General features: G+C 53.3%; 1 protein-coding gene across 1 annotated transcript in view; it reads right to left on the reverse strand.

The window, feature by feature from the left end:
• HDAC4 (histone deacetylase 4) overlaps window positions 1-27,463 on the reverse strand; it is a 345,400-nt gene that overhangs the window by 93,328 nt on the left and 224,609 nt on the right. The window contains exons 6-8 of the mRNA XM_025404973.1: window positions 23,585-23,705; window positions 15,602-15,723; window positions 2,867-2,998 (exon numbers count right to left, since the gene is read on the reverse strand). Coding sequence (XP_025260758.1) covers window positions 2,867-2,998; window positions 15,602-15,723; window positions 23,585-23,705 — 375 coding nt within the window. The remainder of the gene's footprint in view (window positions 1-2,866; window positions 2,999-15,601; window positions 15,724-23,584; window positions 23,706-27,463) is intronic.

Below are 27,463 nucleotides of genomic sequence, written 5' to 3' on the forward strand. Positions count from 1 at the left end.
TGGGGCAGGAAGATGGTGAGAACTCAGTGGTGAGGAAGGTGCAGAACACGGGCTGCGGGAAGGCGTGCAGGGTGAGAGAACTCAGCTCTGAGGATGGCGCAGAACACGGGCTGCGGGAAGGCGTGCAGGGTGAGCAGGATTCACTCTGGACAGAGTGCGTATGGGAATGCATTTTCTTCTTTGTGCTCTACAATAGACACCCATTTAATTAGTGACTGAGAAAAAGCAGAGTATCCACCTGGCTCTCTATCTGCCAAGAACCGCGACTGCCTCCACCGCTCCGTGTGGGACCACCCTGCCTAATACCTGTCTTCTGAAAATCGGCTCCACTCAGAGCAGCCTCCCCATGGTGGCAGCTCCCTGGTGCCAGTGCTGGCCAGGAGATGCACAACCCTCTGCCTCTCTCCCCAGCCCCACTCACCCGCCAAGTCCCAGTGAAAATGCCACCTTCTGCAGAGCTCTGCTGGCTCAGGGTGGCTTGTGCTGATCTCCCAGCCCCTAGGTCCCTCGGCATGGGCTCTCTCTATGCCACAGCTCAGCACTGATCACGCCCTGCCACGCATGGCTCCTGGGTGAGCTCAGCACTGAACACGCCCTGCCACGCATGGCTCCTGGGTGAGCTTAGCACTGATCACGCCCTGTCACACATGACTCTGGGGTGAGGTCAGCACTGATCACGCCCTGCCACGCATGACTCCTGGGTGAGCTTAGCACTGATCACGCCCTGCCACGCATGGCTCCTGGGTGAGCTCAGCACTGATCACGCCCTGTCACACATGGCTCCTGGGTGAGCTCAGCACTGATCACGCCTTGTTACGCATGACTCCTGGTTGAGTTCAGCACTGATCACGCCCTGTCATGCGTGGCTCCTGGGTGAGCTCAGCACTGAACACGCCCTGTCACGCATGGCTCCTGGGTGAGCTCAGCACTGAACACGCCCTGTCACGCGTGGCTCCTGGGTGAGCTCAGCACTGAACACGCCCTGTCACTCATGACTCCTGGGTGAGCTCAGCACTGAACACGCCCTGTCACACGTGGCTCCTGGGTGAGCTCAGCACTGAACACGCCCTGTCACGCATGGCTCCTGGTTGAGTTCAGCACTGATCATGTCCTGTCACACATGACTCTGGGGTGAGGTCAGCACTGATCACGCCCTGTCACTCATGACTCCTGGGTGAGCTCAGCACTGATCACGCCCTGTCACGCATGACTCCTGGGTGAGCTCAGCACTGATCACGCCCTGTCACGCATGGCTCCTGGGTGAGCTCAGCACTGATCACGCCCTGCCACGCATGACTCCTGGGTGAGCTCAGCAGTGATCAGGCCCTGTCACTCACGGCTCCTGGACGGTCTCACATGTGATGTGCTGCTTGCTCAAATTAGATCACAAGCTCCTTCCAAGCAAGGACTCTGTCTCACTATTTTTGTGCCAAGCCCCGTGCTGACTCAAAAACAGTTCTCAGTAGTCACTGGGTGACAACAGGAACACCAGCTTTAACACTCAGAAGAAGCTTGCTGAAGACTCTGTCTCACCCACTGCACGCTTAAAACAAAAAACAAAATGCAACGGTTCACGGGTCCATGAGAGCTGGCCAAGCAAGGCACTGCTCACAGAAAAAAGGCTGCATTGGAGTTTGCAAGCTTTTAACTCACATGATTCCTCATTTGAACTGAATCTTCCCCAGTCAGTTAGACATAGTGAAACTTTAGATTATAACATTTCTTGATGGCTGTAGACAAGGTCTGTGTGTACTACAATGGCCAGAGAAAAGAAACCTACATCAGAAATGACAAATATGGAGTTCCCCCGGGCATGAAGGTGTCAGATACTTTTTAATAGAAATCCACAAATATCCAGACCCAGACCCTTAGACTGGGGCTAAGAGCTCCTAAAGTAGACAGGGGACAGGGCACGAGAAACAGGCAGGGCCCTGTGTTTAGCAGGGAGGTCTGGCTCTCAGCTCACTGCAGAAGCAGAGTCCATGTGCAATGCCAACGCTCACACGCACAGGGCATGGCACCAGGAGCCCCCTCCCAGCCTTCCCTAGGCCAACAGCCTACTCAATGGAACTATGCCTTTCACAGACTAGCTACCATGAGCCTCGGCCTTCAAATCGAACGCTTTCTGTTGTGCAAACATGTCCACTGCCTCCCCTCTATCCAGGCTGTCCCCAAGCAGCCCCTTTATCCTGGTGCTGTGATTTCAGGAGCAGTGGGTGAGGGGGTGTCCCCTGGTGGTGGTTGGGGGTGGGTGGTCCTCTGGATGGGGATACGCCCTCGAGAGGGACGGCTGAGCCTTCAGGATGGGGCTCTGCCCAGTCTTGTCCTTCCGCGTGTCCACCACTAGGTGGGGCCAACCGCGACACGTCACTAGGACCAAGCTGAAGCAACTTCACTCCTTGCTTCCCCCTCCTGCTCAGCTGATGGGTGCTCCGGTGTGGGAAGACGTTAAAATGTCCCGGTGGTTCAGACACTGCTCAGGGACAGCGGAGAGCAGGGCAGGGAACACGATTCAGCACTACTAGGATGGCATTGGTTAAGATCCACCTTCAGAGAAGCCTCAACTCAAGCTCCTGAACGGATCTCCCACAGTGCCAAGCTGGGGCACCCTCGTGTACCTGAGCCCAACTAGAACCAGCTCTGAGTCACTAACGCCGAGAGCGGGGCCTGGCTTAGACACGCTAGAGTCATCAAGCCTGGTCCCCTGGGCCTGGCACTTCCAGCGTCATGGGAACAGGACCACACTGGGGGTTGACAGCATCAGGCAGACACGTGAGTTTTCACAGGCTCCCGAGAGAAACCGCCTAGGGCAGGAAGGCCTGGTAGAGAGGGCAGTGGGGCAGGTGTACCTGCTCAGCTGACATACCTGTGACATCCAACGGACGCTTTTTTAGAGCAGTGACCACTGGCCCGTCTTTCCTGCGTAGCAGAGGGCTGCTCCGTCTTTCGGCCACTTTCTGCTTTAGCCTGGACCGTAATTTCAGATTCGGTTCAGAAGCTGCACGGAAAGGAGATGTCATTACAGCCAGGCAGATACCACTGGGCTCAAGGTTATCCTGTTGGTGGTTTTTTAAAAATATGCACTCTGGGGAATACATATTCGCTCAACACTGCCATGTTGCTGCAGGGGACAGCGACGGGAACTCACAAAGCAGGGGATTCTAACCCCATTCATCAGTCCCAAATAATGAATAAAAGGTATCTGGTGCTTTGGATAAATTTCTGTGACCACAGCATTATGCAAGCGCTGGCAGTATCTTCACAGAATCAGGCCACGACTGCGGTTTCCAGCAGATGGGAAACAGGACTGACAAGCTGATTCTCTGGGCGTGGCAGGGGGTTGCTGAGGTGTGAAGTCACTTAATGGCGATGTCTCGTAACTCATGCTCTTCTAGATAATACACCCCTATCTTTATAGCTGTGTTGCTCTAAAATCAGAGAAAGACCGACAAACAGGGATGTGACACCGGGCCCAGGGATGTGAGGATGGTGTCTACGTTGCACACTTTTTGCTCACCTGTGCATCGCCCCAGCTATGTCAGTGAGGCCTCCAGAGCGTGAGGCCGCTATCCCTACTCCCACCTGGGGAGGCTCAGCAAAGCCCATCCCAGCACCTGTGCCAGCTTCCCCTCTCATCTGACCACAGGGTGAAGGTACTGGGCGTGGGTCGGTTTCTGTGAACACCTCTGCCTGTGTGGACAGAGCCATTTGCGAATCTGCATCTTCCAGCCCACGATGGTTCCCAAGTCATCTGCATCTGGAACCCAAACCCCTGGGGCAGGGCCTGCCTTGGGAAGCACCAGGGATCTAAAGGCAGCAACCGGAGGCAAAGAAATCCCCAAACCCACCCGGGAGAGGTTATTGGCTTTCAGAGTCCAGAACAGCGCCAAGAATGCTGCCGTGGAGACGTGTGTCACACAAGCCTTTGAGTTCTGAGGTTTTACTTGGCTACTTGCAAGGTTCTACCACTTGTAGATTTGCAAATTGGGAGATTTTACCTCTTTTTAAAGAATCAGCACTCCTGCTGTTCTTAATCTTTCTGGAACAGGAAGTGCACTGCTTCCGGAGCAACCAGGAGTGAGAGGGAGTTTCTCCTGGAAGCAGGACTGATGTGGCTGGGCGACGGGGACCCGGCCCCATGTGACTTCACTCTTTGGGACACGCGGGCAGCCCAGGACCTTCCCACTCTGGAAAAGGCTTTGAGTCAGGGACAGTTTTTCTGCAGGTCTTAGAAGGATGTGGGAGAAGCAAGCTCCCTAAAACAGGCTTCCCAGAGAAACCAGAGGCGCTGGGAGCAGGTGCCAGACTCTGAGCCTCAGCCTGCTCTGCAGGGAGCGGGGCCTCTGTGCTGTGGCTCGGAGGACCTAGATGACGACAGACGATGGGTTCAGCCACAAGCCGGCCTCTCCATGGGTTACTGGCCAGGGCACGCTCCTGTGCCTAACACAACCGACTGAGGCAAACGTAGATTCACATGCTCCACTTCTATTTCCACGCTGGGTTTCTTGCCATTATTCGAAAAACAAAACACAACAAAAAAAGCCAAGCCAAAACACCCAGCTGATGACTAGGCAAGAAAACAGCACCTCCTCTCCCACCATCACATCTCCCCTGAAACCCACATGGGCTCTGCAGGGATTCCCCGGGCCAGGGACAGGAGCCGCTGATGGTGGGCAGGAGCCACTTCTGAAAGGCAGGGGCTGTGTGTGCCCACAGAAGGGCACAGGGTCCCCGGCCCTGTGTCAAAGGCCTTCCTTGGTGGCTGCCCTGCCACGTGGAGTGGGACATGTGGCATCGGGAGGCAGGCATGACATGGTCACTCCAGGCCACCATGGACTGGCTGGGCTACTGCAGCCCAGTGCACGGCCTCCCCCAGGCCCTGTGGGGTCACCACGCTGCTCCCAGGTCATCAGTCGGGCGGCAGATCCTCCGCAGCCCTGCCGGGCACTCCAGACTCCTTGTGCAAGAGACTCTCGAGGACAGCCCCATGGTGGCTGCCTCGCCCTACCCCCTCCCCTCCCCTCCCCTTCCTCAGGCCTCTGCTCCACACCCCTCCCAAGGCTGCCCTGATCCCCCACAGCCCCACTGCCCTGTTTTCCTCCCAGCTGCCTTCTCAGCACCTGAAATTCTTCTGTCCCCTCACCTGTTTATCCTCTGCCTCCCAGCCTGCACACCTGCCTGGCTTCCCTGATTCTAGCTGACTGCACGTCCCTGGTTGGCTCTGCCTGCAGGGTGGCTGTAGCTGACCAGGAGGCTCCAGGACACCATGCCAGCACTGCCAAGGGCAGCATGGCGTGAGGCTGGGGCCCTTCACTCGTCCCTGCCCCGTGGGCTATTCAGCACTCTGACTTGCCCCCAGAACCTATCAGACAAGCAGGGCTTCGGAAGCAGGGCTGGGGGAGGGGACTGAGCAGCAGCACATGGACCAGGAGAGAAGGGGGACGCTGGAGCCTGCCCAGGGCACATGAAGTGGCCTTTCTGGGGAGAACAGAGAAGGCCTAGGGGGCAGAAGGCAGCGGGGGAAGCTGCACACCACAAGGACCAGCTCGCTGCCTGCTTTCAGGGTGACCAGCCTTCCTGCTTCCTGCCCTCCCTCATTACTTCCAGGCCGGGCGTCTCATAGATTGACTTAAGACATAGTGACCTACAATTTCAGTCCTTCAAATGCATGTGTCTTAAAGCTTGCACAATGCCTGTAACTCCAATAATTCTGCCAAAGGCAGCCAAAGTGGAAGATGCAGGTAAGCCGGTACCTGGTGACGGTGAGGGTGGAGGCTGCACATGCACCGGCTCAGGGCAGCAGCCCCTTCACCACCCTCGTGGGCCTTCCACTCATTCCAGGCACGACGTGGCCAGGCAGAGGAACTGCAGGAACTGGATCCCACCCCTAAGAGGGCTGCAGGTACACTGACAGAACCAAAGTATCAGGCCAGAGGCCTCATGGAAAAGTCGCTCCCACCAAGCATGGGTGAGGGCAGGAAGGATGCCAACTGTACTTCCAAATGCAGTGTCTGCTCCTTAGGGAACGGGGAGCAGGTGAGATTGTTTCTCCTGAAGCCAATCAAGTAAATGACTAATTAAGGCGGCACAACATTCTAATCACAACCTTAAAATTCAACACAGTGCCCAATGCCTAGCAGGTGCCTTCATCCTTCTGCCAGAAGCAATTCTGATGGAGACACAGGCTCGCTCCTCCCAACTTAAACATCCTGAGAGTCAGCTGCAGGTGAAGCGGCTCTCAGAGCCGGAATGCTTTAACTGTTTAGCGGCCGGGTTTACAGAGGGGATATGCGTGCACATGGCACAAGTGTGGAGGGCGGTATCTTTGTGGGCCTGATGCAATGTCCAGCAGCCAGCGAGGAAAGAACCCATTGATTTAGCAGCAGAGAATGCACAGAACATCGCCGTGGGACAGGGCGTGCAGGCAGAGCTGCAGAGAGGAGGTAACTGCTTCCAGCTGCTCTGCCTTGAAATCCTAAAGTGACACCAAAGGAAGTATTAAAGAGGATAAACACAAGAGGAAAAAAATGCAAGTGCAGAAGGAAGGGGCTGGAGAAAAACTTGAGAATTGTCAGAAGGGGGAATAAAAGGATAAAAAGATGAAAAATGGGAGTGCAAAGATCCTACAACAAATTGCTGAAAATGCCAGGAGACGAGAGAATCAGCTGGGTGGAGAGAATCATGAGCAGAAACTCCAGACCTACTTCTCCAGCTGAAGAGGAGCTGGACACGGAGGCCAAGAATCCCCCACCTGCGGGATCCCAAACTGCTTCAGAGCTCTGGGGACAAAGGCTTGGCCTTGAGAACAGTTTTGTACTCGGCAACAGCCACACCGAGGGCAAGACGAGGACCTGAAAACCCTGCAGGAAATGACTTCCATCCCCAACCAACTGATCAACCAAGGGCGTAACAGGATAACGATATTTACCAGTAACGAGGACTCCAAAAACACATGCTCCATGCACGACTGCTCCAGGAGCCACTGGAAGACGTGCATGACCAAGATGGCAGAGGAAAGCAAGCACAAAGGAGGCCGCAGAAAGGAGGTCACGGGGCCCGGGAGAGGAGGCGGGGGCCAGGCCAGGAGAGCAAACCATTCAGACACACCGGGCAGTGGGGCCAGACGCACCAGGCGGCCTGCTGTGCGGAGGAGAGTCTCCTAGGTATGCTGAAATGTGGGCCTGAATAACAGGCAGGTGTGAAACTAAGCAAATGAAAAAAAAGATCAACTTCCGGACAAATTTCTACAAGGTGAATGCAGCCCAGGTGGACTCTGGTTCTGCTGTGAACGTGACACAAGCTGTAATAACGCAGGCTGGACAGGCAGTCAGGGACGGCCGTTCTCCCGTCATGAACATCATGGGGGTCTATGTAAATGTACATTTATTTACTTTGGTAAAAATAAAAAGATAATTCTGGCCGGGTTTGGTGGCTCACGCCTGTAATCCTAGCACTTTGGGAGGCTGAGGCGGGCAGAGGTCAGGAGTTCGAGACCAGCCTGACCAACATGGTGAAACCCCATCTCTACTAAAAATACAAAACTTAACCAGGTGTGGTGGTGGCACCTGTAGTTCCAGCTACTCGGGAGGCTGAAGCAGGAGAATCGCTTGAACCTAGGAGGCAGAGGTTGTCCAGCCTGGGCAACAGAGCGATGTTCCGTTTCAAAAAATAAAATAAATAAAATAAATAAAAAGATAATTCTAAGAAGACAAATGCCAGACTGGAATCTAACTTCTATAATACATGAAAACACAGGATTGAAAACAACATATAAACAGTACTTACAAAGGAACAAGAAAAGACAACGCCTGATAGAAAAACAGGTAAACGAACTGCCACTAAACGACATCCATTCAGCATGGATGGAGCTGCCTCGTGTGCCCTGCATGGTTCCAGATGCTGGGCACAGGGTGGCTCTGAAGACAGGGCCTGCTCGGGGCGGTCCCGCCGCCCAGCTCCGGGGCACCAGCCACCCTCAACCTTGAAGCACGTTGCTCACGTGATCCTGGGGAGGGCGAAGCACACAGGCATGCCCGCCCTTGACTGATGGTGACGGCACTGCTCACTCAAACACCAACAGGCTCGCCATCTTCGTCACCGGCCATCGGTAGAATGAACTGCAGCACCATCCCGTCCTGCTCGTGGAGAGGGTGGGGACAATGGACTCTCCGGCTGCTGGGGAGGGGGTATCATTTGCTCAGTGTTTTAGGATATACATACTCTCTGAACCAGCAGTTCCATTTTCAGAACGTTTCCTACAGAAATACTAGTACAGTGAGGAAAGGTGCTCAAAGTTGCTGGCAAAATGGTAACTAGAAAACAGTCCACCTTACATCTATATCTTAGACTACTTGAGAGCAAGGCATTGAGCTTCATATGTAGAAATGAAATAATGGCCACAATATAGTATTAATTAAAAATAAAGGTAGAGGAGAAAATGCAAAATGGATATTTTTGTTAACAAGACAACTCAGATACACACAGAAACAAAGATACACACAGACACACAGACACACAGAAACACAGATACACAGACATACAGATACACACAGAAACAGATACACACACAGGTACATACACAGATACATAGAAACACAGATACACACACAGAGACACAGATACACAGAAACACACACACACACATACACAGAAACACAGATACACACCCCTCAAACACAGACACACACAGATACACACCCCTCACACAGAAACACAGACATATACACTGATACACACACAGGTACATACACAGATATACACACAGATACACAGAAACACAAGATACACACACAGAAACACACACACACAGATATACAGAAACACAGACACACACAGATGCACACCCCTCACACAGAAACACACAACACAGATACATACACAGATATACACACAGATACACAGAAACACAGATACACACAGAAACAGATACACAGAAACACAGATATATATACACACACACAGAAACACAGACACATACACAGATACAGATACACAGAAACACACACACACACACACACAAACACAGACATACACAGATACACAGAAACACAGATACACACCCCACACAGAAACACAGATACACACAGAGAAACAGACACACAGACACACAGAAACAGAGATACAGAAATACAGATACACAGATAACACAGACACACAGAAACACAGATACACACACAGATATACACACACACAGATACACACACAGAAACACAGATACACACCCCACACACAAACACAGACACACACACTGAAACACAGATACACACCCTACACATGGGCAGAGAAAGATATCTGGACAGATACATATCAAACGAATAACAGCAGCTATCTCTGGGAAGTATGATTCAGAGTGTGTGGACTGAATTTGTTTTAATTTATTACACGCATGCATTACTTCTGTGGTTCTTTTAAAGAAGGTACCGTGTGTGATGCGTGCAGGTGGCGTGCTTTCCTCCACACTCTTTCTTCCTCAATCCTCTCAATGAAAATATTTCATTTGCTGTCAGTCTCAGTGTAGTTTTACCATTGAACAGTGGAAAAAAATATGTATTTGAAAACGATTAGTTCAAGAGCTCCTGGAGTACTTTCCACATTAGGAAGAGTTCAGGCTTGACGGATGTCAAAGTTGGAAGGATGGGGCACAGAGCGCTTGGTGGCCCACTGTTCCTGACACAGAAACTGCCTAATATTTAACCAAACTCACCATTCCTCTAACTTTTTTTGGAAAGGCACAACAAAGCCTATTTCAGAACCTTCGGAATACACTCACGCTCACTTTTTAAGAACATGAAACTGATGGAGGACCCAGCCTGGCACAAGAGCCCCTGAATCTCTGTGGGAGGCTGCCTACCTGGTAGCAGGAAGCTTGGCTGAGTTGGCTCTGGCGGGCATTACACACATTAACCCTGTTCCTGTCTGCTCAAAGGTAGCTCGAGGAACAAGAGATTCCACCAGCCACCGCCTGAGCGGCAGCTGAAGGGATACTCACCACGCTGCGCCTCCTGAGGTATATACCACACCTTTACACACAGCACTGAGAAGTCTCACCACGCTGCGCCTCCTGAGGTATATACCACACCTTTACACACAGCAGCAGGGAGTCTCACCACGCTGCGCCTCCTGAGGTATATACCACACCTTTACACACAGCAGCAAGAAGTGTGGGCACTGCCCATTTCTGCCTGGTCCCACCCCTCTCTCCAGCAGTTTCTGCAAACTGCATTAGAACAAGAGACGGCAAGCAATGGTCAGAGGCTCTGCATGAAACAGAGAGCCCTTTCCCAAACTCAGGGATGTTTGTCAGGGTGGAAAACGCACTCTGGTCCTATTTCACAGTACCCTGAGCCTACTCTACACATGGATAAGAACGAAGTACCTGTAACTTTATTCAGGTCACTAGTACACAGGAGAAAGCCATGAGCAGCCTAATGATAAGCTGTAGGGCTTGACTGATGAAAGAGCCATGAAGTCATGAAGGGGACGCCCACCGCCCCACCTTGCAGACCGGTGGACACAACAGTAGGTCGTCTCATCTGCCCAGGACACAGCGTTGTGGGCGCCAGCCTGGCCACAGGCCCTGTGCTCTTCCTCACCAAGCAGGACAGCTTCCCCCCGAAAAAGGAGGAAAATGCACCCTTATCTGCACATCTAAGCAACAGATGGATGTTTCCCATGGGCAGCCGTGACCTCGAGCGACTGGTTTCAGAAGGCCCCGGGTGAGGAGGGCAGAGCTACACGAACACTCTCCAAGGCTGACCATGGAGGCAAGTGCAGGGGGAGCCCAGGACCTTTGGCTGACTGCCCAGATCCATGGTCCATACAGGGGTCATCAGAACTCCGTCCCTAGGACCAGCCCAGCCTCCTCCCAATTCACACCCAACTGCGGGCACCAACCCCACCAGGCAGGCTAGCGAATGCCAGAACAAGGCTGAGGTCGCCAACGTCTCACTGAACGTGAGCTCTGGCGTTTTGCTTCCTTAAAAGAGCCAGGATGATCCACGGCAGTGCCACAGCCCAGGCCAGCAGCCGGGTCCTGACACGTGCTGGGGAGAGTGTTTGCTGCTAGGACCATGTGCCCAGGGACATATGAGGATGCTGGACAAGGCGTTCTGTGGAGTGCACGGTTTTCAGTGCTCAGGTCCAAGAAGCTGCTGACAAATGGGAAAGAACTGTGCTGGCTGGACAACAGTTAGTTGTTTTGGCCTTGTTTCATCTATCAGAAGTCACATGAGGGGAAAATTTAAGAGTCATTATAAAAAATATACGATGACTAATATCTTTAAGACGATGAAGATGTTACTGGGGAAAAATAAGATCCTTCAACATCATCCAAATGACAAAACGCTGCTTGCTTGTAAAAGTGGAAAAGCCTCCATTCCTCAGTGTGAACACGGACTCGAAGGCTCTGCTTAAATGCAGTTTCTGGTGAAGCCGTCTAACACCCACACAGTGCAGGAAAGATCCAGCATCCTATGTCCGTGACCGTGATCCACACAGTTCTGTCTCTTATGACTACATTTAAAAATACACATTTGGCAGCTTCACGAGTCTGCAGAAACCCAAAGTCAGGGTGACCCTTGAGGCTGCACAGACATGGGAAGGGACCAGGCACCACCTCACCCTGGGCCGAAATCTGGCAGGAGGTGAAGAGCTCTGAAGTGGTGACACCCCTGCTGCCAATCTTCCAGGAAAGGGGCGGGGCCTCTGGCAGGAAGAGCTGGACCTGAGGCCCTGGGTAGAGGGGTCTGACTCTCGAGCCCAGCCTAGTTCTGAGCTCTTGGGAGATGGCACTCAGGTGAAGGCAAGCCAGGAACGAGGAGATGAGCCCTGAAAAGCCAACAGAGCAAGATGGGCCCTTCTGGCCAGATTTTTGGTACAAATCTTGGTGTTCCCATCCTTGTGGTCCTTCTCTAAGTGGAGGAAGTGGCTCCTGCTGGCTTCTACCTGAACTTGGGTACGGAGGGAAGGAGGTGGGGGGATGCTGGGTCCGGAAGTTACCAGTCACTGGATGGAGAAAAAAATCAAAATCACCCTAACAGTGTAGAGAAACAAGAGCAGAAACCACCCTGATCTGGTCCTACTCGAAAGACTTTGCAAATATTAATTCATTCACGTCTCATGACAGCCCCAGGAGAGAAGCAAATTAAAGGTACATTTCACAGATGACGAAACTGAGGCACAGAGAGGTTCAAGAGCTCCCCTAAGTCCCAAGGTGGCGAGTGAAGGAGCTGGGCAGAAACTCAGGCACCTGGTCCTGCCCACAGGCACAGGCGACGTGAATGCCCGGAATATGCCCAAGCTCAGAATAGGAGTCACTGCATTGCTTTCACCAGGGAGGTTAGACATTTGAGCTGGTACAGATGTGACCTGTCAGCAGAGCCAACAAAGGACATGCAAAAAATGCATGGGGTGATGACAAAATTCATAAGACAGGGGCAAAGCTTTTCACATGCTCACAGGTCATACAATAGCCCTTTAGAGATGGAGAAGTGGGCAAACTGTGTGCCAGGTCAGTATAAGGTAATGTAAAGTCAAAATCATGTAATTATTTAAGTGTACATCACAATTATTAAAGATTATCATTTCAATTCATTCAAGGAACTTCGTAACTAAAATGTAATGACGTGTTTCATATTACCAATTACTGCAGAAAAGCACAGATGTAAATCACTTAGAATGAGTGACGTCACGTGTTTGAAAGTAGACAGATATGTCAAGGGTAATACAGGGTGTGTAACTACACACTATTCTCTTAAGTGGTTTAAACATTTTCTCTGAAATCTTTATGTTATTTATGTTATGAATGTGGTAGTGATGTCTTTTTAAAAAACTGATAATGCAATCAAATCTTAATTAAGTTCTTCTGGAGCACTATGTATTCTAGATAACATTTCCCGAAGTGTGAGAAGAGAATTTTCTCTTCTGTTCTCAAGGAAGCGGGGAGTTGGAGGGTGGTGCTATCACAAGGTTAGAAGCACAGTAGACGGTGTGGGAGACTTTGCTTCCAATCATCCCCAGAGAAACACAAGGCAGCACAGGAAGCCAAGGGCCACGGAAACTGAGAGAGATGGCGGGGGCCCTGCCTATGGGAGAAAGGCCTCTAGTGGCGAACAGCAGGGCAGGGCCATGACAGGGTGCCATCTCCCATGCTGCTAGCCTTCCTTGCTACGAAGTATTCATGCCGGGTTCTGTTTCTTAGAACAGGAGGCTGGTCCCCAGGTAGTGCTGATGTTTGGGATGGGGGAGGAGCCAGTGCAAACAGCTCCTAGGGCTCCCCCATCCCTGCTGCTCTACTACGAGCTGGGGTGTGGAGGTGCTGGGGAACTGCTCTGGGGTCCTTGGTGGGAAGGCACCAGATGGGGCATTTCTGGGAAAGCACGTCCCCACGTGAGGCCGACTTGCTCGGCTTGGCGGCCAAGCTCTCGCCGGACGCTCCCTCCTGGGTCTGTGGCTCTGGAGTCAGTGCCACAGCCATCACTCCCAGGACAAGAGGAGACACTGGGGCTGGGTGCATACCACAGCCGTGAAGATGTGGGTGTGGACAGACCCGCTGCGCTGAGGAGGAAACGGAGGCCAGGGGAATGGAGGGCATTTGCTTCAGGGCACACAGAACCATCACGTGAGTGCGCACAGATCCAATCCACAGTGCTTGACGGCAGCACCTCCGGGTTCCCGCCCTCCGCCCTCGGTGTCGCTCCAGTTCCCGGCGCAGGGTTCTTCCAGGCAGGCACGTTCCTCGCCTCCCCATTCCCCGGTCTCTCTCCCAGCACAGGGCCCACCACTCACTGTGGACTTTGGTTTTGTTGATGGAATTTGATTAATAATAGCATCGGTCCCCAGAAAGGGAACCTGGAGGGCGATCTGCGAGAGTCGGCTCAGATTCTCTCCTGATATTACTGGGCACATCTTTCTGGAAAAAATACGGATCTCTAAAGCGGTTCCTTCTGTCGAGCTTTCGGGCGCTCTCCAGGTGAAATCCAGGACCATTGTCAGTAGAAGCATCAGTAAGAACCACAGGCTCACACCCATGAAACTCAAAGAAGCAGCAGCTCTAGGTTCACTTTTCCCAATAAAGGCTTATGGCCCAAATGGAAATGCACCCATGTTTGCAGGATTCTTGTGCCTCTGACTTGGAGAGGACATGGCCATCCTGAGGTGGCCTTCTCCAGCAGGGTCTCCACCATCCCAATACAGCCCCTCCTCTGAGGTCATGGCTGGCCTGTTATGGCCCACTCCTCCAGGGACATGGCCAGCCCAATATGACCCACTCCACCTGGGACACAGCTGGCCTGATACGGCCCACGGCTCCAGGGACACCACCGTCTAAATACACCCTAGCAGGGCCCACTCCACCGGGAACATGGCTAGCACGATACGGCCCACTCCACCTGGGACATGGCCAACCTGATATAACTCACTCCTCTAGGGTCACAGCTGGCCCAATACAGCCCACTGCACCTGGGACGTGGCTGGCCCGATATGGCCTACTCCCCTAGGGTCACAGCTGGCCTGATACGACCCACTGCTCCACGGATGTGGCTGGCCTGATACGGCCCCCAGCAGCCCCTCGCAAAGCCTCACTGCTCCAGTGAAGAAGCCCTTGTGTGACTGAGTGCGTTGTTTCCGCCCAGAATTGGCCAAAACCTTTGGATAACACAGAATCTGTTTAGCAAGAAAAAGTGGTGCCCCTAGGATTTCATCTCCAAGAGCCGCCCCCTGGGGAGGATGCCTTGGGATTTCCTACACTGCCTTGCAGTTTGTGGGATCCACTGGCCATACCTGGGATGAGGCACTGCCTGCCCTCAGCGCCTGCTGCGGCTCCTGCCCTCACCACTTCTCTGGGCAGAGCCTCTGGAAGGCACTCCCTGGCCTCTGCTCTTCTTGCTACCCCAGCGCACTGCCCACAGCCACCTTAACCATTATCTAAAGCCACTGCCTGCTTCCTCCGTGGCCCCTGAGAAAGCCCCAGAGGGTCCATCCTGACTTATCAGACACTGCTGCAGCCGCCTCTCCCTGCTTCGAAGATGGTCCAGGCACCTGCTTGTGCCTAAATGTCCTTCTCCCTCTGGCTTAGGACAGAACAGTGGCACGTAACTCTGAGCCCAGCTGGGATATCCCCTGCAGGACACAGTGAATTTCTTTCTCGTAAAGATTCCCTTCCCACTCTGGGGCCCTGGAAGGCCCTGCTGCCCGGGCACTGCCCAGAGCCATCCCTGAAGGCCACAGGCTCACCTGCTTTCAGATGGCACGTGGCCCACCAGCGGGAACTGCTTCACCCCGTGAGCACTGTGGGGATGCCCCTCAGCGTGGCAAAGTCTAACACACCACCGAAAGAAGACTAAACTGAGTGTGCTTTCAAAGTGAGTTTGAGTCCTCAGCAGTGGTGTACATGTGTGAGGTTCATTTCTTTAGGAATAAATAATAAGGAAATGCTTAGGGACATCTTTTCAAAATGATGCTCTAATGAAAGGAGCAAATATTTAAAAATCTGCAGGTGATTCCTTCTCTAAGTGGAAGACAGCAGTGGGCCCTGCGTGGCTTGTGGTGTGGAAGGTGCCTCTGCAGGAGGCCTCCTGGCCCACAGCATGCCTGGGACACTGACCTGTTTTCCTAAGAGGGAAGTCATCTTTGGCGTCGTACATTCCCAGGACTGGGTGGTTATAGGAGGTCGACACTCCGCTCTGGGGTGGAGAACTCTGGTCAAGGGAACTGTGCTGCGTTTTCCTGGAGAGAAGGCAAAGACAGACGGTTTAGTTTGCCCAGGGCACTGCCCCAGGCACGCTGCAGCCGAGAAGCCACACACAGGATGATCTTTCCCTTGAAACCTCAGCCCCACCTCAACAGACGCACCTCTTCCCTAGGGTCAAGCTGAAGTTAAAAGGAAACAAACAGGATGCTAAACAAGCAAGTAAACATCCAATGCCCACATCCTCCTCTGTGGGACCGGCAGTGCTCGGGGCTGGGATGGGCAGCACCTCTGGCGGTTTTCCTGGTGGCCGTTCTCCACCTGGCCCTGTCCTCTTAGATGGCTCCAGCCCGGTCTGTTCTCTACCAGGGCCACCACTGGCCACTCAGAGAGCCTGTCCCTGGTGGGGAGGGGCAGAGGAAGACAGTAGGCTGCGGCGTAAGGAATCAAAGGTCAGGTCATAGGCAGCCGAGACGGGCCAAAAAACGGTCTAAGAACAAATGCTATGTCTGGGGCTGTCACTGCCACCTGGAGAGAAGGAGCCCATGGGGCCATCTCTCAGCAGAAGGCACCCATCGTCATCCGCGCCTTCACCAGTCACCTCCCTCTCCAGGGGAGGAACAGGATGGCAGCTACTGATACCCTGTGCCCAGGGAGCTGACCTACGAAAGGGACTTCCTGTATGAACAGCTGGGTACAACTCCACACCCTCCAGGCGGCAAGACAGGAGTAGTCTGCCAGGAGGATGGCCAGAGGAGGGACATGGGAGGAGGTGGGCCCTGGGCTGGAGTGGGGATGCAGGCTGCCACCCGGATGACCATCAGCAAGGCCTTTTTTGATGGCACTGACAGCTCAGTCTTGCTCAAAACACTGTGCTGAGTGGAATAAATTCTGAGTCTTTAAACTGTGTAATCTGCTTAATGACTAGAAACAAATTTGCCAACTTACTTATTTGGAATTTGTTAGACTATTTGAATACATAGTACGCCACAGCAATGCACCTGGAGTTATTTGAATTAAGAATGGGAGCTTGTAAATGGGTACAGGTGTATATTTAAATATCGGAGAGCACACCAGTGCAAAGAATGTGCAGAAGGGCACTCACAGACAAAATCAAGGAGGCAAGTCCAGGTGCCTGGGCCGTGGGGTGCTGAGCCGTGCAGTGCTGCGCCATGGGGTGCTGGGCCGTGGGGTGCTGGGCCATGCAGTGCTGGGCTGTGGGGTGCTGGGCTGTGCAGTGCTGGGCCATGGTGTGCTGGCCTGTGGGGTGCTGGAACATGGGGTGCTGGGCCGTGCAGTGCTGCGCCATGGGGTGTTGGGCCGTGGGGTGTTGGGCCGTGCAGTGCTGGGCTGTGGGGTGCTGGGCTGTGCAGTGCTGGACCATGGTGTGCTGGCCCGTGGGGTGCTGGAACATGGGGTGCTGGGCCGTGGGGTGCTGGGCCGTGCAGTGCTGAGCTATGGGGTGCCGGGCCATGGGGTGCTGGACCGTGGGGTGCTGGAACGTGGGGTAGTGGACCGTGCAGTGCTGGAACGTGGGGTGCTGGAATGTGGGGTGCTGGGCTGTGCAGTGCTGGGCCATGGTGTGCTGGGCCGTGGGGTGCTGGAACATGGGGTGCTGGAAAGTGGGGTGCTGGGCTGTGCAGTGCTGGGCCATGGGGTGCTGGAACATGGGGTGCTGGGCTGTGGGGTGCTGGGCTGTGGGGTGCTGGGCCGTGGGGTGCTGGGCCATGCATCACCTGAGGAGTCAGGGAGCTCCGGAAAACTGCACAGCTTCAGGCCACGCCCCAGCCCCACCCACTGCTCAGGGCACACCTCCAACCCCAAGCAGCCTTTCGCTATTTCCCGGGGAATTCCACCATGCAGTCAGGCTGGGACACACTTGTCTGCACCTGTGCAGGGCCTGTGGCCTCCAAGTGGGACCACGGCCTTGTGCTAGCCTCCCTTCTCTTCCCTGTAGTTCTGCCCATCCTCTCACAATCTCATGAAAAGGTCTGGGGGCAACACTCTTTCTCTACCAAATAGTGTTTTCAGATTGCGTCCTATGGGGATGTGATCTTGGCTGATTCCGAACTTCTTCGACACCAAGTGACAGTCTGGGACCATGTCTGCATTCACTTTTCCCTTCACAGGAAACACGGAGTGACTTGCACATGCATCCCATGAGTTAAAAAGATCAGTATTTACATAATAATAAATCATGTAAATACATAGAATAAAATTATTATTATATTTGAACGGTAGGGTTTGCTTACCTAAGCAGGAGTTGCAAAAGTTACACTGGTTTAAGATCTAACAGACCTTCTCTTACTGCTCTGATCTTTTGAGGAGCTTTCAGTGTTAAAACCCCCACTTTCTTGTCAAACCTTAAAACGAGCAGAGCAGCAGGTGCAGGAGGGGCTCAGCCCTGACCTCAACTGCCAGCGCCACCCAGTTGGACCACCTGGATGGATCCAGAGACCCCACAGGAGCGACCTCACCTCCTGCACAGCCCAGTTCACCGCCAGGGTCCACCCCACGGTGCGTCTGCCCTTCAGACACCAGGAGAGGGCGGCCCTCACCATCAGGGCCGGTCACACCTGCCCAGCCCTGGTCACATGGTCCCAGGCCAGACCGCACACGCGTGCCCTCCGTGAAGAAGCATCCAGCAGGGCGAGCAGAAGTGAAGCTCTATCCCTGCTGCAATCACACCCGCACTGCACACAATTACCCTCACTCACATCTGCACACCACACAACTAGTAACACCCACTCACATCCGCACATCACACAACTACTCATACCCATGCCTCACACTACTCACACCCACACACACCTCACCCATACCCATATCTGCATCTCACACTACTCACCTCCACACGTCACACACTCATACCCGCGCTTCACAATACACCCACTCACACCCGCTCACCCAACTCACACCTGCATCTCACTATTACTGGCCCCCACACTTCACACTACTCACACCCATTCACACCGCACACTACTCACACCCACCCACACCTCACACTACTCACACCCACCCACACAGCACACTACTCACACCCACCCACACCTCACACTACCCGCACCCACCCACACCGCACACTACACGCACCCACCCACACCGCACACTACTCACACCCACCCACACCTCACACTACTCACACCCACCCACACCGCACACTACACACACCCACCCACACCGCACACTACTCGCACCCAACTACACTGCACACTACTCACACCCACCCACACTGCACACTACTCACACCCACCCACACCGCACACTACTCACACCCACTCACACTGCACACTACTCACATCCAACTACACTCACACCTGCACTGCACACTACTCACACCCACATTCCACACCCCACACCCCCTCACAACCTATACCCATCCACACCCCCTAACCTTATGCAAACTCATGCCTACATCCCACTCACACCCCACATCTACCTCACACCCACTTACACACATATCCCACCCACACCCCACAAACCCACACTTCATGCCTCACACCCACCCACACCCCACGCCCACCTCCCACCCACACCCGCATCTCACACTCATACCTGTCACCTTTCCCACACCTCACACTCATACCCCACACTCACCTCACCCACTCCACACACCCACATCCCACATTCACACCCTACACTAAGCTCACCGGAATCTCACACCCACACTCACACTCACCCCGGCCACACTCCACACACACACAGTCACACTGGCCACCCCGTAGAGCCCCAAGGGCAGAACCTGCAGAGCTGCTCCCTCTACCTCACCCTGACCAGAAATTATCTTCCAGTTTTTCAACCTTTCATTTCTCGCGGCCCGGGGATGGGACACAGACTCCAGGCCAGAAGCCAAGGCGCAGCCCCCATGGGGCCCTGGGGCCAACCCGGTGCCGCACCTAAAGGCAATCCTTGTCTTCTGGAGAAAGATGGAAAAGCAAATAACGTTTTCTTCTAAACACTGGCTTGACTGTAGAATAAAGCTTCATACAAACCCAATCACTTCAATTCCAAACCATTACCCTTTCATCAGCTTCGTACCAGTGATTTCCAAGAAATACAACAAGGAATCACACGCACCAGGACACGCCAGCAGAGTGAACATGATGGGAGCCGCATCTGAAATTTATAATTTCCTAGTAGCCACATTAACGTGGCTTAAAAATAAATGAATGGAATTTTAGTATTCAATTAAACCATTATAAAAGCCATCCTTTCAACTTATAATCAATATAAACATATTGACAAGACACCGTGGGTCCTTCCTTCAGACCGAGTGTCCGAAATCCCACACTCTGCATCAATGGCATGTCCTGGCAGACCCAGCCACGTTTCAAGTGCTTGGGAGCCACGTGTGGCTCGTGGCAGCTACACGGGAAAGTGCCACCTCGTCACAACAGTCTTAAAGCTGGACACGCTGATGCACATAAACACCCTCGGAGTCCGCGCCCTGATGAAGCCACAGCACCACCCATCTCTGCAGCCTCCCAGCCCTGGTCTGCTTTCTCTCACAGTTGATTCGCTTTGCTGACTCTGAATTTCTCATCAGTGGAACCATGGGGGTGCCTCTTTGTCTAGGCACCACGCCTCTGGGGCTCTCCCAAGCTGCTGCAGGCGCCAGTGGTCCGTTCCTTGTCACTGCGGAGCAGCATTCCAGTGCGTGCAGGGGCCCCAGTTTGCACGGCCGTTCCCGTTGACGGGAGCTTGGCTGTTTCCATTCTTTGGTGACTGTGACTGTAAGAAGGCGACTCGTTGTGTTGCTTGCTTTCATATGTCTTGGGCAAATACGGAGAAGGGGCATCGCTGGGTCACAGGGTTGGTGGGTATGTGTCTTTGTAGGAAACTGCCTGCCTGTTTCCCCAGGTATGATTCAGATTCCAACAGGCAGCACGCAGAGGTCCAGGGACACCGCATCTGCTCCAGCACCCGGCCTGTGTAACTCCGGCCATCCCCACAGGGATGAAGGGGCTGCCTGCCGTGGTTTTGATTTGCATTTACCTGATGCCCAGCGATGCTGAGCATTTTTTCCACGCTTACTGGCCATCCCCATGCCTTTTTTTGTGAGGCACCTGTTCAAACCTTTTGCCCATATTTTTAAGTGGGCGGCTTGTCTTTTTACTATTGAGTTATAGGAGCGGGCTCTACATTTTGGATACAAGTGGTGTGTCAGATATATGCATTGTGAATATTTCCTTCCATTCAGTAGCTTGCCTTTTAATTTTCTTAATGGTGCCTTTCAAAGGCAGAAGTGTTTCGGTTTGCGGAAATATCCCGTTTTGGGTTTTTGGTATCTAGTCGATGATTCTGGCGACCTAAGAAATCTTGCCTCCCACTCCCCATCAAGGTTGGGAAAGTTTCTACTAGGTCTCCTTCCAGAAGTTTGATCAGTTCCGCGTCTATGCTCAGGTCTATGACATCTGAACTAATCATGCGTGGTGTGAAGCTGGGGTCAGGGTTTCAGTTCTTTCCCCACGAAGAGCTGGTTTTCTGACAAAGTTTCTGCCACCACTTCACGATGTTTAAGTTCAGGGTTCAAATATGGCAAAACAAGAAAACCACCAGATTCCATGAAAACAAACCTGTCCTCTGGCTGACTTGAGATCAAGTCCTTCCCCCTCCAACCTGAATGTCCCCAGAGCCCTCTGAGAAGAGGTACCCCTGCCCCCTGCCATTAACGCCAGGGCAAGCGGGCCTTGTCCAGGCCGACACCCACCCTGAGCACCCAGCTCACCCAGGGAGTTCCATGAAAAGTGAGTCCTCCCAGCCCCAGCCACTCTGTCACCCCTCCTCCCTGGAAGCCCCCTATCTCCCGTCTCTCAGCACGTCCCCCAGCGCCCTGAGGCTGCCCCAGGCCACCCCTTCTCCCGTGGCCTCCCTGACTGCAGGTCCAGCCTTTCCCTGGGCTGCTGCTCCGTCCTCCCCTCAGGTCCAGGTCCAAGTCACTGCCTGGCTTCTACTCCTGCCGGCCTTGCCCCTGTCCGCTCTCCAGTCACTCCTGGGTGAGGAGGCGCCGGCTCCCCACCTTCTTCCACGCTGCCGTGGCCACCCTCCGGGGGCTGCCCTATGCTCACCGCGACCCCTGCTTCCTAGCGGCCCCACTGCTCTGGTCCTGCATCTTCCCGCTGCAGCCTCCCAGACTCTGTCCTCTTCTTCAGAAAGGGCTGCCTGTGCTTGCCCCACTCCCATCACTGTCTTCTCAAAGCTCCCTTGCTCGGCTGCTCACAGCCTCCCTGTACACAGGGACCTAAGGCAGCTCTGCCCCGGCCCAGCAGGCTCGGCACTCCAGCTCTCCATCCACTGCCAGGCCCCGCGCCCACCCTGCCCCTGGCTCCTCATCCTGCCCTTTCCAGCTTGGGCCCCAGGGGCACCATCTGAACCGCGATCCACACTCCTGTCCCTTGCTCCTTCTGCCCTGCAACCCCACACCCCAGCCCAGCCAGTGGGATAATGGAGTTTCTCCACAACCAGTCCAGGCAGTGGACTGGCTCTAGGGGCACAGATCAGGGTCCCCCGACAAAGTGGGCTCCCAGGTGCTGATCGCCAGAGATTCTCAGGAAGCCTCCTCCTCTCTCAAGTCCCCATGGCTCACTGCTGTCACGTGCTGCCTCCCACGGACACTCCCAACTCACTCCTCTCTATGAGTTTTTGTGTCCCTGGTTGAGTTACCCAAATCCGGGCTGTGTGTCCGCCGTGAGTGCAGCTTATGTGCCCCTGGCAAGCACAGCGGCTGCCGGAGCGGAGGGCGTGGGTCACCTGTGCTGGAAACATCTTTTGGGATGTGTCAGGGTAGCTGGCGGCCTCCATGGAAACAAGGGGGATCACGTCCGAGCTGTGGGAGGTTTTACTACACATAGCTGTCCATTTTGAGGCTTGAGAATAGCTACTTTTTTTTCCAATGAAATTACTGATATTTCGATTTACAAAAACTCCCTTATGGGATTTTTTTTCTAGAAATGAAATGAACCTTGAGAGCAGCAGAAAACTACATTTCAAAGCGATCCTCTGTTGCCCTTGCTCACTGCTGAAAGCCGCGTCACTTCGCCACTCGCTCGCACTGGGCTCTGTGAACTCGCCTCCGAAGGCTGTCTTTTGCATGGCATGCCGGCTCTCTCCAGTCCTCAGACGAACAAGTCTTTTGTGGTCCCTGTCAACTGCATGGGCTCTGGCACGGTTTCTTTGCATAAAATAACAGAAGTATCACAGGGGCTTCCTGACTAGCCTAAGAATCATTGAAACATCAGGTGGGAGCGCTGGAGGAGCACAGAGGATTCAGACAAGAGTTCCAGTTTAAGTGGCTCTTATTATGGCTGAAAAATGGCACAACATTACCAAGAGTAACGACAGGCACCAGCCCCCAGAGCACTGTTCGGTCCCTGTGGAGGGGGGCCCACCCCATGAGGATGGCCGCCACGCAAGTATACCCCCAGACCATGTCACTCTGGAGGAGGGCCCACCCCACGAGGATGGCTGCCGTGTGAGTGCACCCCCAGACCATGTCACTCTGGAGGGGGCCCACCCCGTGAGGATGGCCGCTGTGTGAGTGTACCCCCAGACCATGTCACTCTGGAGGGGCCCATCCCATGAGCATGGCTGCTGTGTGAGTGTACCCCCAGACCACGTCACTCTGGAGGGGCCCACCCCGTGAGGATGGCCGCCGCGCGAGTGTACCCCCAGACCACGTCACTCTGGAGGGGCCCACCCCGTGAGGATGGCTGCCACACGAGTGTACCCCCAGACCACATCACCCACATCCAAGCACCACTGTGCTTGGGGTTTCAATCCCTCACCCTCCCTCCCTGCCTCAGACGGTAAACAACTGGGTCCATGCAACTCTACCAATGATCAGACGGTCCTCTGGGACCCCAGAGAGGAGGCCGGGGTGCTCCCCACACCCACACTTACCCGTACCAGTAGCGGGGGTCACTGGAAATGCAGTGGTTCAGATTCCGATGGGCCAGCGCCTTCTTTTTATTGAGGACAAATTCTTGTAGCTTCATCTTCACTTCTGTGCTGGCCACGGCACCTGGTGTGGGAGAAAGCACAGCGGCGGGTGAAGTGTAGCTCTGCCCTACAGCAGCAATGCAGGGCAGTGGGGCCACGGAGGGAGGGAAGGGCTGGGGACGGCTATGCACCTTCAGGACGCTGTGGCCCCCTGAGCGCTTCCTCAAAGAACCAAGGCTGGGAGGGGTTTTAATAAGAGGTCTTCTTCCCATCAAGATTTTACATAATTGCATTATATTTAAAATGCAGATTTAATCATCCCAAAGACTTATTGTTAGCTAACACAAACACTTCTGAAGGAAGTTTTAATATTCTTATACAAAAGAACACTCTGCATTAGGCAGTGGCAGCGTGGTGGTTGCGTTCTCGCTACCGCGAAGCAGAAGCTAAGAGAGAAGGCTTTGTGCAAATGGAAGCATCACGCAGGGACAAAGCCAGTCTCACAGGAAGGCGTGCTTCCACACCTGTGCCGACACGACGGCCAGCTCTGCTTCCAACAGCATCAAAGGGCAGCGCCTGTCCTCTCCAGCCTGGCAGCTCAGACTCAGGCAGAGTGACTGCACCAAGTGGGACTGAAGTCGAAACTGTGGTTTTCTTTGTGGCGGTGATTCTTTTTCAAAACCTCATTAAAGGGAACTGGCAAAAAAGGCCAGTCTCACCCTGAACACAAGGCCTGTTAGCACGGAGCCTGCTCTCCTCAGATCTCCAATCTAACCACACAGTACTTCTATCCTTCTTACAGCACCTTAAGTATCTGCCTAGTATTGCATAATGTTCAGATAGCGTTTGTAATGGTCAAAAACACACCGTGGGGTGAGTGAAGCATGTTTACAAAACCACTTCCTGACTGGGAGGCAGTTCTGGTTGTTAGAAACCACGCTGCAGTCAACATTTATGAGTGGGTAACACTGACCATCTTTAGAATGACTTGCTCAGGTCAGGTTGGCAAAGTGACTACATCTGACAAACTTACTATTCTAACCCTTGGCACATCTTGCTAAATTGCTGTCCAAAATATCCCTACACATAGGCCAGACTCGAAGGCTCACACCTGGAATCCCGGCACTTTGGGAGGCTGAGGAGGGCAGACTGCTTGACCACAGGGGTTCGAGACCAGCCTGGACAACATGGCAATACCCTGTCTCTACTAAAAGTACAAAAATTAGCCAAGTGTGGTAGCATGTGCCTGTAGTTCCAGCTACTTGGGAGGCTGAGGCGGGAGAATCACCTGAGCCCGGGAAGTCCAGGCTACAGTGAGCCAAGACTGTGCCACTGCACTGCACCCTGGGCAGTGAGAGTGAGACCCTGTCTCAAAAGAAAAAAAACAAAACAAAAACGAAACGTCGCTGCACACTGACCCCCTGAACCACCCATCCACCTGCAGCGGGGGCAGCTGCTCCTCCTGCTGGTCCAATCACCACGTACCCAAAGCCACGAAGCCAGCAGGCATCACCGTGAGGCCTCCGAGCACCACCGCACACACACTGATTTCCTCTCTTGCGAGATAATTCATGTCCTTGGCTTACGTGTTCTTAGGAATCTTTCTGTGATGTGCACGGCGCTGTTGTGGGTCTGTGTGTGTGTGTTTCACAGTTGTATCCACTGGAGTTATGTGGGTTTCTTACGATAATGGCTGTATTGAGAGCCTAGTATATGCCAGCCCTGGTCTGATTCAGCCCCACATGAGAGCTATAAATAGATATTCTCATGCCCCAGCAGTGGAGGGAGAACACAAAGGTGGCCAGGTGCGTCTCAGGTGAGGTCGGCTCAGTTACCAAGTCTCACAGACGCCCCGGTTTGTGGCGCTCAGCTGCTCCGTGTGCGTGCGCACACATTTACCCTGCCTCTTGTTTCCTTTTACAACTGGGGTAAAATGTTAAAACGTTTGTTTTTATAAAGTCTATTTTAGTTTTTCCTTTGTGAGTTTTCCTTTTCCTTAAAACTTCGCAATTGTTCTTCCTTTCAATGGTTTAATAGGCAATCATTTTAATTTTATCCTTGGTTCTGGTGTTGAGTTTTCATTCATTTGGTTATTTGCTAAATTTTTTCATGACTCACTCTGATGGCTCAGAAATGGATTTTGGCATATAAGGCTCTATGGATATTTTGACCAACTGCTGAGAAATTATTAATATCATTAGCAAGATGTCTTTTCCTGGCCACCTTCATTACATACCAAATGCCTTTGCTGCCACTCACAAATGGAGTTTTTGTTAGTTAGGCGCATTCTGAGTTCCCGACGGCAGAACCCACTCCCGTTACAGGAAGGTGGCACTTCAATGGCTGGTCAAGGGTCAGTCAGCAACGAGAGCCCTGGAAACAGGGTCCACCCAGGCTGTGGTGGGGGCTGCACTAGCCTAGCCAGGGACACACAAAGACGTTAAGTACACGGCCACCAGCATGGGTCCGGGAAGGCCCCCCCGTGATGCATGAGGCTTCAGGCTTGGTGCTTTCTCACGGTCTGAGAAAATAACGCCATTGCCCGAGTCGAGCTGTGCCCGTGACGTCCCCCAGCTCATGCTGCTGAAGATGGTCTCATCACCTAAGTCGTGACTGCGGTGAGCACTGCCCCAGGTGGGGTGGGGGGTGGGGGGACAGGAGGGATGCTTCTGCTTCTTCAGGGCACCCACCGTTAGACTTGAACGTCACTGATAAGCACTTTTAGCTGAACTGTCTTTCTGTAAGGGGACTTGCCAGAAGATCATATACTTATGGGAACCATTCGCTTCTACCATTCCCAGGCATGTGATCACTGGAATTCCTAAAAGATTATCAGCAACAGGCTGCTAACTTTGGAAAAACAGACCCAGACATAAACCAGAGAGTTAACCCCGTAAATATACAAACCGCCTCCACAACCAGGAATAAAAGGAAAGGCCGGGTGGTGGGGAAGATAAGTGAGCAGAGAACACAGAAGACCAATTTCAAAAGGAGAAGGCAAATTTGCCAATGAGTATGTTAAATCAGCTTAACTTTACTGATAAAAGAAATAAAAAGTGAAATGGGTAACTTCAAGTTTTTGCCTTTAAACTGATAACATTTTTTGGGGTTACTACTCATGCTGCTGAGGGTGCAGGGAAGTAGTCAAACCGCACAATGATGCTGGTGATGGCAACAGTGAGGATGAGGACCCAGATGGCCAGTTGGAGGGGATGGCCCTGCAGGTCCCTCTACACGGCCATCTTTGAGTGGAAGCAGCAGAGCAGGACAAGAAGCAGGTTCTCGGTGTGCAGGATGAGGACGTCCTCAGCATTTTCCAGCAGACCCAAACTCAGTGTGGTCAGCCTTACCTCCTCAAAACACCGGCTGCCAGGGACAGCTGTTACTGTGGATCCACTGGCCCTCCACGGGGGAGGGTGTGCACTCCAGGAACAGGGCCAGCAGACCCCACTTTATAACCCATCCTCTCCCCCTGCTTCTGCAAACACCATTTTGGGGCAAAGGGTGACTTGGCCACAAGCCTGGGTCCTGCCTGGCTTCCTCTCTGCAGGGCTGGGTGGTGGGCATGACTGGCGTTCATGCCCCACCCACGCCCAGCACAGGCCTGGCCAGCAGGAAACATGAGGAACATAAGTCATCGATTCAGGACCTTTCTAACCACCAAGGAATCTTCTTTTCATCTTTCAGACTTTACTAGGAGAGTATTCAAAATGAGGGGCTGATTCTGACCCCCCACCCTGTTTCAGAACTTCTGGTTATACACACGCTCATCTGTCAACGGGTTTCTCACTTAAAGTTCTAGAATGAAAAAACCCATTCAATAAATGGAGAGCAGACCTC

Source organism: Theropithecus gelada, chromosome 12 (genome assembly GCF_003255815.1).
Source record: "Theropithecus gelada isolate Dixy chromosome 12, Tgel_1.0, whole genome shotgun sequence".
Classification (NCBI taxonomy): Eukaryota; Metazoa; Chordata; class Mammalia; order Primates; family Cercopithecidae; genus Theropithecus; species Theropithecus gelada.